The sequence below is a fragment of the Eulemur rufifrons genome, chromosome 13 (assembly GCF_041146395.1).
Source record: "Eulemur rufifrons isolate Redbay chromosome 13, OSU_ERuf_1, whole genome shotgun sequence".
NCBI lineage: Eukaryota > Metazoa > Chordata > Mammalia > Primates > Lemuridae > Eulemur > Eulemur rufifrons.
In genome coordinates, this window is record NC_090995.1 from 12,142,757 (window position 1) to 12,163,057 (window position 20,301).

The following is a 20,301-nucleotide window of genomic DNA, read 5'->3' on the forward strand; positions in this document are numbered from 1 at the left end:
TCTTTCATGTAGAGGAATCTTCAGATATCTGGTCATAATTGTCTATGTGTTGATATTTAAGAATGAGATATTAAAATAAAAAGAATGAAATTTTGAAATATTAACTGGAAATGATCCATGCAAGTTCATTTACAACTTTTTAAGTGGTAAGGTGATCCGGCTGTGGGCTATTTAATGGAGAGACCCGCTCAACTTCGGTATCCTGAGATCTTTTCTTTGGGATGTGTTGACACTCCAGGAGGGAGCGATTCCCTAATCTGCCTGGAGCATACAAGCCTCACTGTTAGTGTTTTCTTAAAGCCAAGTTAGGGAGCAAGGCTGATGTCTCATGTCCAGCAGGTAGACTTTTACTTAATTTCCAGTTTCCATACGTGAGTGTTCTCATCCTCGGGTTGTGCTGGCATTCGTGTTCTTCCTCTGTGGGGATTGGGTCTCCAGTCATCTGCACTGAGGAGGGGCAGTCACTTGCAGTTTCAGGGCTGTAAAATAAGAAAAAGAATATCTACTTTATGGGGTTGTTGGGAGGATTAAGTTAAGAAGATATACTTGAAGCACTTAACAAATATTTGTCATCAGAAACTTGTATCTATTGTTATTGTTTTTGTTATTGCATTAAAATATAAAAGTGTAATAAGACAGCAAAAATGATAAACTGTTTATGTGAAATAAGTGGTCAGTTTATGTATTACTCAGACCAAGTTCAAGGCTCATCAGACCCCACATTTGTTTGTTTTCTCATTCCTTCATTTATTCTGTTACTGTGTGTTCACTGATTTATTCATTGAACTTGTATCAAACAAATACACATTTTGCCATACACTGTGCTGTGAATTAGAGTTGCTGAGATGAGATAAATCTGCTGGGGAAGCTATAAACACACAAACAGATAATACAATGAGAAAGAAATGTAGTATTGGAGACACAGGAGGGTACCATGGCACCACTGAGGGTAGTTGTCTGAGAGTCTGAAGGGATCAGGGAAGGAAGGTCTTCCTTAAGAATGTGACGGATGCTTGAGCCCTTACAAGATAAGCATTAGCCAGATTAGGAATAAACTGGGCTCCATTAATTAAGAAGACAGTAGAAGTTAAAGCATGAGCCAAGGCAAAAGGCAATAAACATTTTAATACACCCTAGCATCTGTAAGCGGTCCTAGAAGTTGATTTTACATCAAGGAGGGGCAAAAAATAAGACCACCAAGATTGACAGGAGGCAGATGATGGAAGTTTTAAATGTGATCATATTAGGAGCTGCTGCTTCTTCCTGGAGTCATGCAGAGCCAATGAGGCAGTTTAAGCAACAGAATAAAAGAGGCCAAGGCAAGGCTGTCTCCCACATTTCCAGTTTGGGAAACTGAGTGATTATTTTCCCCAATAGTTGAGAAAGAAAGGCTTAGGGTACAGGTTCAGATTGGGGTGTTTAGTTTGAACCCTTCTGAGCTTCCTAGGTGGAGGTATTCAGCAGCCACTGGCTGGATACATGGTTTGGGGGACCTATTGACAGAGATGTGGTAGTTGAAACCACGGAGCAGGAGCTAGGCAATGACAGGGCAAGAAGAGTGAGGAGAGGGTGGTGTTAGAGAACACAGGAAACATTAATAAAAGGCTTCTAAAAGGAGAACAGTCAACGTTGTCACATACAGTATAGAGAGCTAGTAAGATGAGGACTGAAAAATATTCATGAGATCTACCAGGTTTGGAAGTCACTAGAATAGTGGAGCCAGAGAGCAGTGAGTTGGGAAATAAATGAGAGATGAGAAGAGACAGTGAAGCTTTGAGAAATTTGAAAGAAAGTAAAACAAAAGAAATTGATGGAGGTGAACATGGCAATAAGGGTTTTTTTTGTTTGTATGTTCCTGGTGTTTTCCTTTGTTTTGAAAGATGGGAGTGATCCAGGCATGCTCATAAAGCGAGGAGAAGGCAGCAGAGGGGGAAATGTGGAAATTTTGAGGAGAGAATGAAATTGAGGGAGGAAGGGTCATGGAGTCAACTTACAGGTGGATGGGTAAGACTCGAACAGAAGGACATTCAGGTCATCCTGTAGGGAAATCAGATTTTGTTGGGTGCACAGATTGGTAGTTACAGTAGGTGTTGAATAAGATCTTGATTGATGACCTCAGCTTCCTGTAGTCATCAGCAGGTGAGGTGGCCTGTTCAAATTCCAGAGTAAGTAGGTTGAGTAGGCGACTTCAGAAAATTAAGGTGACTTGGAATATTAGTGCAAGGGAATGAGCGTGAGAGAGAGTTGAAAAGGGGCAATGAAGGAATGGGTTAGTGTTGTTGGCCCGTGAAGGTTGGCGGTGATAGGTTTGAACTGTATCTTACCCCTACTGGCCCGTGTGGAGTAGAGAAGGCTGCACTGAGGTTTGCTGGGCTGGTGAGGCCGAGGGGCAGGACTGGAAGGAAGAGCATTAGAGATGAGTTCACACATCAGTGTGTTGGACAGAATAGGAAGAGGATGGAAGCATTAATGCATTTAGAGAATGTGCGTTTCCTTATCTATGGAATAAGAGGCCAGATTATCTGCTGGGAGTGACGGAGGGAGGAGATGGTAGAGTAGGCACTGAAGACAGGCGGGGAAAGGTTTACCGTAACTGTTCTGCAAATGGGAGTGAGAACTGACTACGAGAAGCCATTGTTTTAGGCCCTGTTCAGGCCAGTTATTAATTTTTATGGGAGCCAGTTCTGGGAAGTAGTTTTTTTGCTTGTTTTGTTTTTTAATCTTGTATTTGTTTGTTTGTTTTTTTCTTAATGTCATGAGGTACTAGTGGCTACTGAGTAGTTGGAGGTAATTTCCTTCTTCCAGACACAGGAATATGTATAAGGTGTTGATAATACATAGAGCAATTAGAGAATTGTTGTTCTTAGCTATTAATGTGCATTACCAAGTAATACCAGACATAGGGATCCCACGTATTTCATCAGTTAGACTTCCACAGCCAGTTAAGGTGAGTCTCAGAATAGAAGATCTAGGGAATATTTGGTTTTTTAAAAAAATAGATATGATAGGCTTTAGCAATTATTTTCTATCTGCTTATGCTATTTTAGTTCTCTTGTGTTCTGTGTTGTTTTAAGTCCTAATAACTATTAACAAATTCTTTCAAGTCACAAGCTTTTAATTCACTAGGAGCACACGGAGATGCAATGCTTTAAACTCTAATATTAATATAAATAGCAATTTGAATATCATAAAGTTTTAGTAAACTCTTAACTAACGAAAAGATAGTTATTTCTGTACCATTGTGACCAATTTAAAAATTACATACAAATTATATTCTTTGGATTATTGTTAATTAAAATTGTCTGTAGATACCATGTCCATTAAATCTAAAAATATATAACCATATCTATTTAATATTTGACCATCTGTGCACAAACCTTCTCTACTAAGGAGAAATGCCTTTGGTGAATGAATGGCTCGGTATGGCCCTCCGGCCGACCAGTTCTATGACTGCTAAAAATGAGTTGCAGTGTCGATTTTTGAGGCTTTGCTGGAGTTGTGCTAGATGGTGAATAAGCCGTAATACCGTTAGACATGGACATCTGTCTGTCTACAGAGTAGATTTTAAAATTATGCTTAATAGTGTTATTTCAGTGTGTAATTTTGCCTTTAGGAGACCTGGTTGGGAAATGACATGTGTTGAGTCCTTTTCCTGGGCCAGGTCTCTTGCTGGGTTCCTGAAATGCCTCCTGTGGTCTTCATTACAGTCCTCCAAGGCGGCCGCTGTTCTCCTCCCTCTCACTGATTCTCTCAAATGGAAAGATGATGGTGGAGTCTCAGAATAGCCGAGTAATATTTATTCAGCATTCTTAAAAGTAATTAACCTTTAGTCGCAAGAACAAAAGCTTACAGAGAAAATACTTGGTCTAAACTTACTCAGAATGAATAGCATTTTAGTTGTCTGAAATTACCTTAACTGCCATTGTTAATTCCTTGGTATGTGTTATCATACTTCACATGTACTTCAGAATGTGATCTTTACCAACTAGATCTTCTTTAAGAAACTCCGCTTGTTTTTGAACTTATTTCCAATTTATATTTGAGAAATATTTAAATTGAATATAGTTTCCTTTTTTGATTGCTTACAAATGACCTTTTTAAGTTGTTGGCTTTAGAGAGAGGTCACCCAAGTTTAGAACCCAGGAAGAGAGATATCAGAAGTGATTTAAAAAAAAAAAAAAAAGTGTGACAAATGAACTATTTGTTGCAGCTTTACAGTGATACTAGAGAAGGTGGCTTGGGTCTGTGCAGCAAAAAACTTGCTGAATTCACCCCTAAAGTAGTCAGGTTTACTTGCCCAGTCACTGGCAAATCTGGACAATGACAAGCCACACCAGAGCAGATGAGAATACGTGTTCTCATGAGGCAGGTACAGCCCAGTAGGAGAGGACAGGGCTGAGGCAGGCGCTCTGTTTCTTCTCTGCTCAGTTTAGGGTTCTTAGAAACAAAAACAGTGTAAGCTAAATGTTTCCATAATCATTTATATTAATTGATAAGAGATATTAACTGTTTTACAATATGAAGTAATATAATTACATCATCATTGTTCATTTTTTCACATTGTTATTTATAGCAAATTACTAAAAGGCTAATGACGGTCAGTATGCTTTCACTTAAGTTTAGATGTTATAATGCGTGTATCTAGGAAACAGACTCCGCTTGTAAAACTTTGTAAACATTCCAGCGTCTCTTTTATTAGTCATATTTAATAAATTCTTGTTGAATAGCATCCTACAGCAACATATTTAAGCCTCTAATTTATGCATGCCATTAGATAACAGCATTTAATTTGTTCTACCTGAGTGCCAAAAACATTTAGTTGAGGGGTGCCAGGAAATTTTCTAAAATTTATTTAGGTGGATATTAAAAATGACCCTTTTGAAAGCAAGTCAGACCATGCTATTTCCTTCTAAAGGTGAATAATAGCAAAGTTATGGTGAGAGGTTCATGGAAAGTTTGAGAAAATATAGTACTGAGTAATTAATAGCCCTGCTTTAGAATCAGACAGATCTAGTTTAAAATTCTGTCTCCACCACCTCCTGTTTTAAGTTAACTTCTCTAACCCTTAATTTACTTATCTGTAAGATTAGGATACTAACGGCACCTATTCTATAGGATTTTATGAGATTTAAATGACACATGAAGAATTTAATAGTGCTAGGTACATTTTTAATGCTCATTATATGGCAATTGTTATTTTTAGTGAATTAGCTAGAAGGCATTTTTGTTCCTTAGTACTGTTTTTTTTTTTTTTTAAATCTGTTATGAATGTCACATGTCTATTATAGAATCATCCCATTTGAGTTGACTGTGTCACCAGTTCTCTTGCCCAACTCTCTCCCTCAACAGATAAGGAAACTAAGAAACAGGAAATTTTGTCCAATTGTCCGTAGTCGCTGAGAGTGAGAAGTAAAATCAAAGCCTCCTGACTCTCGGCTCCATGCTCCATCCCCTCTGGCAAACATTTATGGAAATGGTGGAAGCATTGTATATTTTCAAGAAATGCCAGTATTTGTTGAAGGTGATGAAAACATACCTAATATTTTTAGATATAATTGTTTATGTCAATCACAAAAAAATACACTCTTTTCTTTGCTACCTTATGCATTCAGTATTATCTAAGCTGTCGGATTCATGCTTTAGTCCCTGTACCCCTCCAACCTTATCTTGTTATTAATATAAAAAGTCCCTCTTATGCAAAATGCTCCAGCTTTACCTGCCTCTTTTTGATTCCTCAACCACCCTACTCTCATTCTTTCTCCGAGGTCTTTGCACAGCTCTGTTCTTACTGCCTGGAACCTTCTTTCTTTGTCTCTTTGCATCGTAACTTTTCCTAATCATTCAGTATCATCCTTTGGCAACAGTGTCGTTTCCTCAGAAAGATCTTTTCTGACAACTTTCTTCCCACCCCAGGCATTCTCTTTCAGTTACCTTGTTTTACTTTCTTCATAACATGTCACTGTCTTCACCATAATCTTAACTTTTAACTGAACTTGTTTACTATTTGTCTTCTGTGCTAAAATGTAAACTCCATGAGCATACTCATCATATTTGCTTTATTTATTTGTATTCATCACCCTTAGAACATTGCCTGGCATACATAATAGGAGATCAGTAAATATTTTTGAGTGAATAAATAAATAAATGAATGAATGAATCAATAGGGTTAGCTCCCTAGACCATTAATAAATATTGTTTGTGTCAAAGAAGCAATGTTTGTTCATCTCAGATTAGCAAATGTCACACACTCCGTTTTCTATAGTACTGATTTTGGGTTGGTCAATCCAAGCCAGTTTTATTTATCTTTTGAAAAAAATTTCTTTACAGAAATAAAGCTGTAAATATGAAGATTGTGTGAAAAGTTAGTGGCATTTTCAACAGTGCATTATTTATCCAGCAGGAACTCTGTTCGAATAATCATATCCTTACAACTGTCCAAGAAATGCGCTATTAATTTTATGAAGTTACCTTAATAACTTAGGAAAAAATTAATAACTTAGGAAAACAATACCTCTTAATTTTTAGGAGCAAAAAATATACATCAATATATCCTGAGTAATAGGAATATTTATAAATACCTTCATTAAAAAGTTACTCATCTCTGAGTACAGATAGAATGGCTATTCAAGCATGTATCTTTAATTAGGCTTCTCAATTTTTATCTCCCGTTTTTTAAAGAATGAGTCTTATTTAACAGGTAGCATAAGGTTGACTGTAAGCACGCAACCTTTGTCAAAAATCTCAGCAGAAAAAACATTTATTGACGCACTCCTGGTTCTTTGAGATTATTAAAAATCACAAGTTGATGAATGGACTAGATATAAAAATATATACCCTTGTGGAATTTATTATTTTAGAGTTTTCAACTTAATTTGAGGGAGGTTGTAAGAAACATAGGATCTGTTATAAGAATGTAAGAAACATTTTCTATTAGAAGGATATTATGTTATTTGTTATATACTTTTATTACGATCTTTGAAAGGAATTTTTTTTCAATATTAATAATCCCTCCTTATCTTCGGTTTTTTGCTTTCCGTGGTTTCAGATACACACGGTCAACCATGGTCCAAAAATATTACATGGAAAATTCCAGAAATAAACAATTTATACGTTTGAAATCATACCCTGCCCAGCTCTGTCCCTCTGGGGGGTGGATGGTCCCTTTGTCCGGCGTATACATGCTGTATAGGCCGACCTCACGCTAGTCACTTGGCAGTGGTCTTGGCTGTCAGACCAACTGTTGTGGTGTCACTGTGGTATCCCGGTGCTCGTGTTCAAGGAACCCGTGTTTTACTTAATGATGGCCCCAAAGCGCAACAGTAGTGATGCTGGCAATTCGGATATGCCAAAGAGAAGTGCTTTCTGTAAGTGAAAGGGTGAAAGTTCTCAACTTACTAGGGAAGACCCAAAACCATATGCTGAGGTTGCTAAGATCTATGATAAGAACAAATCTTCTGTCCGTGAAATTGTGAGCAGTATATTGTTACAATTGTTGTATTTTGTTACTAGTTAATCTCTTCCTGTGCCTAATTTATAAATTTCACTTTATCGTAGGTAGGTATATATAGGACCAAACATAGTACATATAGGGTATGGTGCTATCCATGGTCTCAAGCATTCACTGGGGCTCTTGGAACACATCCCCACAGATAAGGGGGGATACTGTAGTATGAGGAATAGAAGTACTTCCTTAAATATATTTTTTCTTACCCTAAGGATGTTATGAATGGTGTGACTGACTGGGTGACGGAGCCAAAATTTGTGACCAAAACATTGAAAATAAAGAGGTCCTTTTGATCTTAGATTTTTAGTCTTTTTTCCAGTCCATCTCCCTAGCCTTTGGTTTTCATTTACTTATTTGTTTTGTTTTCTTTCTTACTGTTAGATTATGTTCTGATGTTCTTCTTCAGTGCTCCCTAAATGTTCTCTAGAATTTGGTGTGGGGACAGGAGGCATCTAAATAACCAACCATGTGTAGGGAGCATCACCATAAAAAGCAGAGAAAGCAAATACAAGTAGATTACGTTCCCTGCTATTGTAGTGACATTTGAACAGGTAATAAGAATACAAAATACTGTGTGATAAGTATTGTAATGGAGAGGATAATAGCTGTTTAGAAGATAGAGAATTTCCTTTCAGCTATAAAAACATTTTTACAAACAGTATTATAGAATACATCTAGTTACATAGCCATTAAAATACTATTTTTTTTTTTCTTGTTATGGTCCATCCAGGTTTCTTACTCTTCTTGCTGAACCCATACTGGTTTATCTTTAAGAATTATTTATTCTAAATTTCCTTTGTCTTCAATTTTTGTAAAAACAAGTTTATTTCATGACCTTTCCATTTATTTTCTTTTATTATAGTCTTTTTCATAACACTAGTGTTTTGAAAATTCTTGTGTTTAGAATTTAGAAATTCTGAGATAATCAGTTTAGCAATAAATCAGTCTCTGCTTTTCACCATACAGTGTCTGTAAGCCATCAACTTTTCTGTAAATTCTCAGTTTAGGTTTTCTGAGAGAAATACTGTATTTTCTAAAGTTTTTAGTGAGATTGATTCAAATTTTATAAATAACATCTCTGGCTTTTAGATTTCATTTTTGATTATCCAACAAATCATTTAATTAATACGGGGAAATGGGACTAAGCATGTGATGATTTATTGAAAGAGTAGTATTTGACACATATTCAGATCCAGAGTAACTATGTAAGTACACTTTCTTGACTTGATTTTTCAAGTCATACCACACTTTGAAAGTTATGGAATTTTTTAAAAAAGTGACAATACTTCATTAAAAATGTTTTTTTTTCTTATCTACAGGTTTTTGGAAATGCTCCGCCAAATACAATGACAGAAAAATTCTCTGACCTTCTGCAGTTCACAACACAAGTCTCACGACTCATGGTGACGGAAATTCGAAGAAGAGCATCAAACAAATCCACAGGTATTTTTACAGAAGCCAGCAAATCCGGACTTATTTGAATGGACAGACAATTCTATAACAGTACTATTAGTATTAAATGGAAAACAGATGCTGTTCGCAGCACGTGGATGTCAGGCGCCAGCAGTTCCCGAGAGTCTTCTACTCTGGGATAGTTCCACTCAAGGCTACTCTTCTTGGACCACCACCACCTCCACCCCAGCCCTTTAAAACACACCCTGTTTCCTTCTAAACAAAATCTAAATTTCTTAGCTTGACATTTAAAACAAATCTGCGATCTGGTTATATGCATTTTTTTTTTTTTTTTTTTTTTTTTTTTTTTTTAGCATACCTTATTTCTGTTGTTTCCTTTTCTGTGTTTCAACCAAACTGGGCTGTTTGAAGTCCGCAGATGTGTCTACACTCTTACTTGGATCCTTCACTTGCAATGCTTCACTGAGTGGGGGGGACTCTTGTTCATCTCAGCATGTCTGAATCTCAGCTTGGATTAAGTCACATTTCCTTGATAGAAGTTTTTTGACTTCGTTCATCAAAAAAAATTTTTCCCTTCTGAAATAGTGTTTTGTTTCAGAACCTCCTGAGTGGTGATTATGTCTTTATCTTCCCATCAGACCCTGAGCTGCTCGGGGGCCTCTGTGTCATCTGTAGCAGTTGCTCTCCAGACCAGCTGACGGCTGTCCCTTTTATGTCTCCACTCATGTTATCCTGGGATTCCTTTCATTTTTTTTTCAAATGGATTCCATTTCTCGAATCCCACGGCATCTTTTTTCTCAAATTAAACTTCCTCTTTTTGGTAAAGCATCTTTGCCAGCAGCTTCCTGAGAAAGGATACAGGGGGGAATTACTGGGGCTTTTTTTGTTTGTTATTTTAAATACCCCATGAGTGAAAAAATTTTTTGATGATTACTGTGTACAACGAGTTTTTTTCTTCTTCACCAAGTAAGGTGATACCTTTAAGCTGACAACCTGTCGGTTACCAGTGCTGGGAACAAATTCTGTTACTTGGCTTTATTATAGAAAAGGAAACTTAGAAAATCAGGGGTCCATATGAGAAAAGAAGGCAGAAGCCCACCACCTTCATGCTCCTACAGAGAAGTGCTCTGGGGAGCTCTACTGAGTGCACTGCTGGGGTTTGCATTTAGATGCAAAGGTACCACCCTCCCTCCTCTCCATCTCCCTTCATTCCCCATTACTAAAGGATGTGCTTGAGAGCGGTCTTATCAGTGAAGAAACACAAACTTCTTGGGATCCAGGTCATGTGAGTACTGGATTTGGAGTGAGTACTGTTGAGTTGCTGGAGAATGCTAGCTGTCTAGTGCCAGGAGACCCTCCTACCAAAGATCGGATGCTACCAGTCTCATGGGGAGTTGAGCTTGGGTTGCCCCTCCTACGGGGAGATGGTCAGCGTCTAGCGGGGTTTTTCTCCCTGCAGCCCAGCGTGAGCACTCGAGGTCATTTTGGGTAATCTTGCTACTTGTATGACATCGATCCTCCTTTAAGTGGGTATCAGATTCTATGTTGCAAGCCATTTTATCTCAGAATTTAAAAAATAATTTCGCTGTCATAGTCTAGATTTCTACACACCTATTGCGAAATCAGAAGCTTACCTAGATTCTTGATTCTTTCTCTGTGACCTAGTTTTTTCTCTAGAAGCTTTTAGGATCCTCTCTTTTTCCCTACTATTCTAAAATTCCAGGATAATGTGCCTTCTGGTAGACCTATTTTTATACATTATGCTACGTACTCACTGGACCCTTTCAGTCTGGGAATTCATACCCTTTAAATTAGGGAAGGTTTCATGAATTGTTTAATAATATCCTCCCCTCCCCTGGAAATAATAATCTCTTTCCAGTCAGATATCTCCATTAGACTGCTCCTCTCATTTTCTGTCTTTGTGTTTTGACTGCTTGTTAGAGAACCCTCAGTTTTATCATCCCTCCCTTCCGTGGAGTGTTTTTCTTCATTTTGTGGCTTTATATTTTTCATTTCTAAGAATTCTTTTTTTTATTGGTTTCTATTCTTACATGGATGCATTTTCTTCTCTTTTCATCCCCCTGAGTACCTGTTTCTTTCAGGCTTAATGAAAATGTTGCCTTTTTATCAATTTGTTTTTGTTTTTATCTTTTATCTTAGAGAATGTCGTCACATGTCTCATCTTTGACCATCTGCTCTTATGTAAGAATGGAGCCTTAAAAAGCTGATGGGCAGCTTTTTAATTACGTGTGGAGTTTGCATCTGTGGGCTTTAGTGTAAGGTGATCTTGGTGGGTTGTTTTGTGGGATTTTTCCCCTGAACTAGGGATACTTCTCAGAGAATTGTCCAGTCTCTGCTTAGAAAATGTATATATGACTATCGACATTTTAGAAGCCAAGTGGAAAAAAGGTTTGAGGGCCCTCAACATTGGGTATATAAGCTTCTGTTTTATTTCTGTGGGCCCACGCTGTGCCTGGTGCCCCCAATCCAGACTCCCCCTCGTACTCTTCTCAGTGAACAAGCCTCCCAGTCCAGTGCTTATCTGGTAGTCTAGGTGCTCTGGAACATGTTTCCTACCAGCTCTCCTCTGTGTAGTCCCGTATTTACCTCTGTGTCCAAAGGTACCTGGTAGCACCAATTCCTGAGCCTCTCGGAGCTTCTGTAGTCTGTAGTTTGGTTGCTTTTCCACTTTCCCTGCACTTACTTTAAGATTCTAGGAGGGTTTGCTAAGTCACTTACCACAAATCTTTCTGCTATTTTGGTATCCCAAATTTTGTTGCTCTTATTTTTTAATAAAAAAAATTTTTTAACTTCTTTTTGGTCTTAAGAGTTTATATCTTTAAAAAAAAAAAGTCTTTTAACAATTATTTTAGTGACTACATTAGTCTGCTTGGGCTGCTGTAACGAAATACCATAGACTAGAAGGCTTACACAACAGAAGTTTATTTTCTATGACCTTGGAGGCTGGAGATGAGGTTGCGAGCACGGTTGGTCTGGTGAGGGCTCTCTGCCTGGCCTGCAGACTGCTGCCTTCTTGCTGTACACTCAGGTGGGGAAGAGAAGGAGAACAAGCTTTCTGCTGTCTCTTCTTGTGAGGGCCCAGCATGAGGGCCCTGTGCTCATGGTGTCATCTAAACCTAATTACCTCCAAGTACCTTCATGTTAGGGGTAGGGCTTCAAAGTATGCATTTTGGAGGGACACAGTTCAGTCTAGAGCAGGGATATTTCAGAAGAGAGCAGAGGTAAATCCATGTGCTCAACTTTCCATCCTAACTGGAGGCGATTATATAGTCTTTTTAGCAGCAGCCATTAAAATCTAGACTGAGGGCTAAATCCCTTATTCAGAAGCAGTACGTGATATGGATTGATGTATGGATTTTAAAGCGAGTTGGTTTAAATTATTTTTGCAGTCCTTGAAAATAAGTCCCATGAAAGGTGATAAGATATTGTAAGGTATCTGTCTCTGTCTTCTCCCTTCTCCACCTAAAATTAGGATCACATCCTTTTTTATCTTTACTTCATTTACTCCTGTGGGAGTGAAAAGTTGGTATACAGAATAAGATTTGTGTCTTTGGCTTTTTTAAACAGGTGATTTGAAGAGAAATTTCTGTCACACATGGATGTCTCATTGCATTTTCTTTCTTGAGTGAGTGATTAGAAAAAAATTCCCAAAAGTTTGCTTATAATTCTGTTGCCGTGTTTTTAAATACCTAATCTACACGTTGGTAGAAAGACATTTTGCTACACTGGTGGTTTGTTCTCCTAAATCCCTTTATGATTTTACATCCATAGAGCAAATTTTTATATGTAGTGAAAAATGTCTTACATGGAGTAGAACATGTCTCATTGTTAGTTAATGGTAAGAGTTACACAAGTATGTTTTTAACTGGTAATTTTGAAATAATTATAGACTCATAGGAAGTTGCAAAAATAGTACATAGCGTGTTGTGTGCCCTTCATCCTCTTTGCCCTAGCAGTGACATGTTCTTACCCAGGAGTTCTTAGGAGACATTTTTCCATGTCATATAATTTCACATAATTTTTAGTTTTAAACTTCTGAAATTTATTAACTTTAGAATCCTGTGCAATTCAGTTGAGTTTGTGTATTATTTCCTGATGAGAAATCTTTCCTAGCACCCTGTCTCAAATAGGTCTTCTGTCCTCTGTCCCCATGCCAGTTAGTATCTGTTCAGTCACCTTGTGTATAATTTCCTTCCTGGCACGTCATCATCTGAAAGTAGCTTATTTATTTACTTATTTAATTTTATCTGTTACCTTCACCCTCATCAGTAACTCCTAGAAAAATGCCTCTCACGTATTAGGTGTTCAATAAATTTTTGTTGTTTTTTGACATAGGATATTTTGGCGTTTTGTTTTGTTTCGTTTTAAATACTTTGAGAATTTGAGTACTGTTAGCAGAGCCAGCCTTCCTGATTTTTAAGAGAGATGAACATAATTCTAGAGTATCTTCTCAGTCTGCATTAAGAAACTCTGGCTATGGGAATCCTTGTTTTCTTCTTTCATTTCTAGTCTTGAACATTGGAAGATTCTTTTGGTCAGTGTTACTGAAATACTTCCATGGAGATTTTTTGAGCTTTTTGATTTTTTTAGTTAAAATTCTAGATTTTCATGATCTAAGTACATCCTAAATCATCCAACTCTTACATATTTCATCCGTATTTTCTTATTTATTTATTTTTATTGTGGTTAAAAAACCTCACATACCATGAGATCTACCTTCGTAACAATTTTTTAAGTGTACATTGTTGTTAACTATATATGTACCATGCTGTATAGCAGATCTCTAGAACTTTTTTATCTTGCATGACCAAAACTTTATACCCATTGAGCAGGAACTCCTTATTTCCACCTCTCCTCAGCCCCTGGACACCAACCAAAATTCTGTTTTCTTCTCCTGTGTGTTTGACTACTTTATTTACCTAATATAACCTTTTATTTTATAGGAGTTATCATTGAAAGGCATTTTGTCATAATTTATATTCACATAATTTTTCTCCAAAAAAACAAGTGAAATGATCTCTCTATTAATTCCTTTGAATGTTGGCTATATTTGTTGTACCAAAACAAGATTATTTTTCCAGGATCCCTCTGAATTTGGTGTGGAAGACTTACTTTGGGTGTTACCTAATCACCACTCAGACATAAAGTCTTCTTATCGGATTACTTCTAACATGGACTGCAGATACCAGAGTAGGAACCGTGCTTCTCTTGTGTTCTCTTGTTTGAATCTCTCAGACGTTAGTGAAAATGGAAATAAAGGGAATTGATTGAGGGAATCAAGGGAATACCAAGATGCAAAATGGATCTGTGGACCTATTTGTTATACATTAGGACAACTTCACAGTCTCTCTCTCTCTCTCCCTCTCTCCCTCTCTCCCTCTCTCCCTGCCTTAATTCTCTTTTGATGCCTCCCATGTGGCTTTTGTTTAAAGTATGCAGTGACTCTCAACTAATTTTAAAAAGAAACATAATTTTTTGGCCCTATGATGTCCGGGGTCTATCTTAAGATTTTTTCCCCCATTTCGTCTAGTTATTTGTTAAGGTCAGCCATGCTAATTCTGCTGAATTCTGAGGGGACATGGTTGATTGATAACAGTGAAGCAGAAAATTCCCACTTGGATAAAAAAATAGTATCTTCAGTTGATCAGTGACTTCGCTGCACGTGGGTCACCACTGTTAAACCCAGTGGCGCAGCCCCCCAGCGATGGAGAGGCTGGACAGTGTGGCCACAATACTCCTGTGGCGGGGTTGGTGGAATGTCCTGAGTCCCCAGTTAGACAACCCAGCCTTTTTTCTTTAAACAGAAAAACAGTGTGCCCTGCTGTCCCCCAAGGATTTCAAAGCCACAACACCCTCAGGTAATCTCATTTCCCAAGGTGTGGTTCTGTATTGTCAAATGAAAACAAGCATGGAAGCTGTGAGTTCTAATGCTGTTTTTCTGACTAACTTGTGGAATTTTTTTTTTTTGGAGGGGTCAGGGGTGTTTAGGGCTTTGTGTCTTCATTAATAAGATAAGTGTAATAATACTATTGACATGTCTCACCATCACGCTGAAGCATCAGTTTGAAAATGACATATGCTTTAAATGGACTTTGCAAAGGAAAAATTATTGTATTGCACTTATTAACAAGTTTTACATTCTAATTGTTCACAATGCTGTCTAATTGAATTCACTCGTATTCTCTCATTGTAGCGTACGTTCTTTATTTAATCTAATTATGAGCTCTACTAACTCCATTTCTGTATTTTTCATTCTAATTATATATGAATTGAAATGAAGTGTGAAAGCTAAAGCTTGAATAAAATAACTGGCAACTCTAAAGATGGGTTAATATTAATATGTTCTTTTTATTAACTCATAATCTTAGATTATTTAAATTTGTGTTTGTTAAATATTATTGAAATTAATAGATCCTAATAACAACATGTTTGTGACAAGTAGTGGGCTTTTTCCCCCCAAAGTTTTAAGAAACTATGTGATTTATGGAGGTTTTATTTAAAATTACTTTCTAGGATACATAACATTTTAAAAATAGCACTAAAGGCTATGTAGTTTAAAAGGAACTGCTTACCTCATTTAAAACAAAAAATGGGAGATCCATTTGAGATGTCCTCAACGACAACATGTTGAAATTGGTAGGTGAAAGTAAAATAGTTCTGAATACATTTGATATATAAAGATAGTTTGTTTTGTCAGTGGAGTTTGGGATCTCCCACGTGTCATTCAACCACAGTCCTGTCCAGACCTCTGTATCTGTAGGAGCATGTCATTCAAAACCAGATAACATCACTTTACATCATTACTGATACAACTTTAGATCTTTTCTACCCTCTCAAAAAGAGTAATTGTTATTGTTACACTGGTAAAGATGTTAAAAGGATACATTACTGACTGTACCACGCTGTTTTTTTCTAGTCTATTTTCACTTGCTTTATCTTGTCCAGTCAGCACAGCAATGCACTGAACATGTTACAGTAATGTTTAATGACAAATAGAACATTAGCTTTTTATCTTTTGTCTTTTCTCATCTTGAGGAATTCCTTAATGTTCATTGTCAGTCAAAACATAAGAAACCACACATTTGAAGTATAAATGCCCCCCATTGATCAGATAATTAGAACTGCTTCAGACCAAGAATACATTTTTGGTGTTTTGGTTCTCAATATATCCATTAGTGTCTATTGTTTGTATCTGACAACTTACTGAATAGTGAAAATACATATTTGCCCATTTTCTTTTAATGCTGATAGTGCTAAATAATATGAGCGGAATCCAAATTCATTTGAAATGTGGCTTATCTGTGGGTTTCTATCTTTTGTCCCAGGAAGATAACTTTGTTTTGCCTTTTCTCTTAAAATAGGTTTAGTTCTTCAAAATCTGTTTTTCCCCCTCTGTGAGAAACATAAGTGGTATTGACAAGATCTTTTCCTAATCATTGTTTTTTATGAAGTAAAATTTCATTACATTGATTTAACTATGAAATAATTTGAAAACTACCAGCGGTTTCTTAAAGATACTGAATTTTGAAATTGGAAATGTACAACGTAAAACAAAAGTTTTATGTTGTGAAGAGGTCTAGAAAATGAAAGCATAATGTGTCAGCCTTTAGCTGAGAGTTCTAGCTAACGGGGAGGTAGTTGTCTTCCTTACATGGGTGTTTAATTACTACTAAGGAAGGGGCTCGTGTTACGTAGCCCTTGGCCAATCGTTTGGTTCTTTGTAGACTTGAAAAAGATATTTGTACATCAGTTTTTACCACTGATCTCCAACCACGGTTGCTAAAGTAGTTTTCTCCATGCTATTCTCTTACTTTTTTTCCTCCTTTCTCTGAGATTTTCACGCTTTAGTCAGCCTTAAACATGGCTTTGTTGTGTTACTCCCCTTTGCAAAACTTTCAGAAATTCCTCTTATCCATGATAAATCCAAACTCCTTGAGAAAGTTGAACTCCCTGTGTCCTCTTGTTATTATTATTCTTTGATCGAGTTAGGTTGATTGACTTAACAGATATTTATTGAGTGGCCGCTTAGTGCTGGGTAATGTGCTAGATACTGGGGATTGGCAGTGAGTGAGGCTTACGAAGAGTCTGCTCTCTTTTCTAGAGGGATGAGAGACTATAAATCAGTAAAAGTAGGAACAGAGTAATTTAAACACTTCCGAGATTTTGAGTATTAGAAATAAGCCAGGCTTCTGTTAGTTTCCCTCTTTTCCAGGAAATAATAATAATTATTATAAATTATTATAAATAGTGTTTCAATAATATTTAATTAAATCGATTAATATTAATTTAATATTAATATTAAATTATAACTATTATTTATAATAATTATATATTTTTAAAGGTAGGATCTGTGTTGTCTAGGGTTGCCTAAAACTTCTGGGCTCAAGCGATCCCCCTGCCTCGTTCAGCTTCCTGAGTAGCCGAGACCACAGGCTCTGCCACTGCGCCTGGCTCCAGTTAATTCTTTTAATCACTGTCTTTGTCTCTTACAGACCAGATGGCCTGGATTTGAATACGAGCTCAAATATGAATTCACTGACTAGCTCTGTGACTATAGGCAAATTACTTACCCTCTCCATTTCTCAATTTTACTATAATGAGGAATAAATTAATAGAAAATAACTGATAGGGTTCTTGTAAAGATTAAATGAGTTAAACTCACCAGTACTTAAAACAGTACTTGACATGTAGTTGACTCAATAAAAAGAAGCCACTTAAAATTTTTTTTCAGTTAAAAATATTCCCTCAAATGGAAGTATATAAAGATGAAATGTGGAAATATGCCTAGCACTGAATCATATGTAAGCCATGTATTCAGTACTCTAATAAAACATTTTTATCTTTATTGTATTAAATTGAAGAAAAAAATACCTCTAGGATAATCTAAATCCTGTTAATTCTACCTTCTGCTCCTTTATGAAGTGTGTTAAGTATACATTAGTATCTTACCCAGTTAGTTCACAGTGAACAGATTGGACTTACTTTCTGACAATTTTAATTCATCTCCTATGTTCATGTGTAAAAATTGGCAAAGTGTACTGATGAAATTAAGTGCAAGTTTAGGGATTTCTCCATTTTCCCTTCTTTCTTAAAACGTAATCAACTAAATTTACTTTGAAAAAGTCTTCAGAGTCTGCATTTGTGTGAGTGGCTTCTCTTACATACCTCACTGATTCTCTGCTCCTACCGTCAGCGGCTCAGGCTGTCCCTGTGTGTATCTCTGAGGCAGTCTCTTCCCTCTGTTTCCCTCCGACCAGTCTCTTTGGCCTTTTATAGTCTGTCCTACACGTTACTCCTAGATTAATAGTCTTGGAATAATCTTTTCATCATCTGCTTTGCCCAAGAAACTACATTTGCTCTCTCTTGCCTAGAGAGTCAAATACAGCCCTTGGCTTGTTAGGCGTCTATATTTTTTATCACTACGGCTGATACTAGACTTGTCAGTTATGCTCTTCTAGATTGTTAAGCCAATGTAATTACCGTTCTTTGCCTTGATCTGTATGTTCAAGCCCATTTCTGTAACCACTCTTGGGTTTCAATACTCTGCTTCTATTCTCTCTGCGTCCCCGGCCGCTCCCACTTCCTGGACAAGTATGTTTTCCAGGGAAGTTTAGCTCACATTTTACCTCTTCCGTGAATCTTTTTGATTAGTTCATGACATATCTTTCCCTAAAATATGTAGGTTGACTTCTGCGTTTCTGTATTAATGATATAAGGGTTTATGTATGCCGTTAAAACATTACTAATTTTAAAATTTGCCCATAGAGTATGTAATAGTGCTAATATAAAGTATGTGCTTTTAGTAAATGACCATTTCCTTGGTAGGTTTTAAGAAAGAGCCTCTTTATATGTGATCTACCCCTCTCCCCTCTCATTTAATGGCTTTCCCTTTGGTTTTCTAGAGGCTGCAAGTCGGGCCATAGTCCAATTCCTGGAGATTAATCAGAGTGAAGAAGCCAGTAGAGGCTGGATGCTTCTGACAACAATTAATTTGTTAGCATCCTCTGGTCAGGTAACCCTCTTTTTTGTATCCTCTTGGGATTTTGTTATTAAATTTATCGTCATATCCAAATGAGATTATGGTAATCATTTGTGTTCTTCTTACTCTTCTAAAACATTATTTCATGCTTCTTGCAACATCTCTGTGAGGAGCTTGATATTTTATGCACTTCACTCACGAGGAAATGCATGGCTTAGAGCAGTGTTTTCCATCTTTGCGTGTCATAACACACATAGGACGTGATACTATTTGTACAGCATCCTGGGCAAAGAGATGGACCACTTAAAGCTGGAGACAAGTAGCCCAGGAGTTCTGGGTTCATCAGGCCTAACCCAACATGTTTGCATCCCATGTTAGGGAAACTCTAGCTTAGAAAAAAATCTTTGTTCATTTAAGGTCACTCAGCTAATAAGGAACAAATGACGTGGAAAATATTTTTACATTTTTATGGAAAATAAGGAAACACTGACATTATCAGGATAATATATATTCTCTTCTCCTTTGATTTATTCTGGAGATTGCTTTTTGTTTTCTCTAAATCAGCTTTAAGTATCTGTCATGATACATGTTGCATGTATTCATTAATAAGCCATTTGGATACCTAGATTTTGACCTTTGATATTTCTGGAGTAAAGGTGGTTTATTCAGCCTTCCAAAATCCAGAGTGTAATTACATATTGAAGTCTGTTCTAATCTTGGGACTGTTTGTTGTCTAAATTGCAATGGACTTTCAAACACCTCATATCATTTAGTAATGGAACTTACAAAGGTGACTGTGAATAATTGTATTCTGAAACTAGTCCCTAGCCCAAAGTAATGGGCACTTGGATTTTTCTCCTTGGAATGGTCTGTTCTCTTTTTCTTGTTTTGTTTTTGTTTGTGTGGTTTTTTTTTAGTTTTTTTCCCCACTCGGAATTAGTGTGACTAACTTGTCCTGGTTTTCTGGAACTTGTATGTAGACAGTCCTACATCTGAGGAAACCACTCAGTCCTAGACAAATGGAGATGGTTGGTCACCCTAAGTAAGCTTCAGATGGTCCTAAAAGCAGACCATTGTTTTCGTGCATCTGTGACTATACTGGATGACTAACAAAATCCCAATTCCATTTGCTGTTGATGGTAGCTATAAATGGTTCTGTGTTACTATATCAAATTTAAATATCTATTATAATATTTAAGTATTTCATATCAATAACTTTTCATTGTAATGTTTTTACATTTATTCATATTTTCTGTAGAAACCTAATCACTTAAAAATTACAAGTTTAGATGCCAAGTTATTCTTTAAATCTATCAATATGATGAAAATGAAAAATCATGTCATTTTTCTTAATAGGAAGGGAAAGCTAGTAATATAACTGGGG

The 20,301-nt window shown here is 36.7% G+C and overlaps 1 protein-coding gene across 1 annotated transcript in view; it reads left to right on the forward strand.

Moving 5' to 3' along the window:
• WDFY3 (WD repeat and FYVE domain containing 3) overlaps positions 1-20,301 on the forward strand; it is a 191,163-nt gene that overhangs the window by 48,934 nt on the left and 121,928 nt on the right. Inside the window, exons 3-4 of the mRNA XM_069485368.1 lie at positions 8,824-8,947; positions 18,841-18,950. Of these exons, the coding sequence (XP_069341469.1) occupies positions 8,824-8,947; positions 18,841-18,950 (234 nt within the window). The remainder of the gene's footprint in view (positions 1-8,823; positions 8,948-18,840; positions 18,951-20,301) is intronic.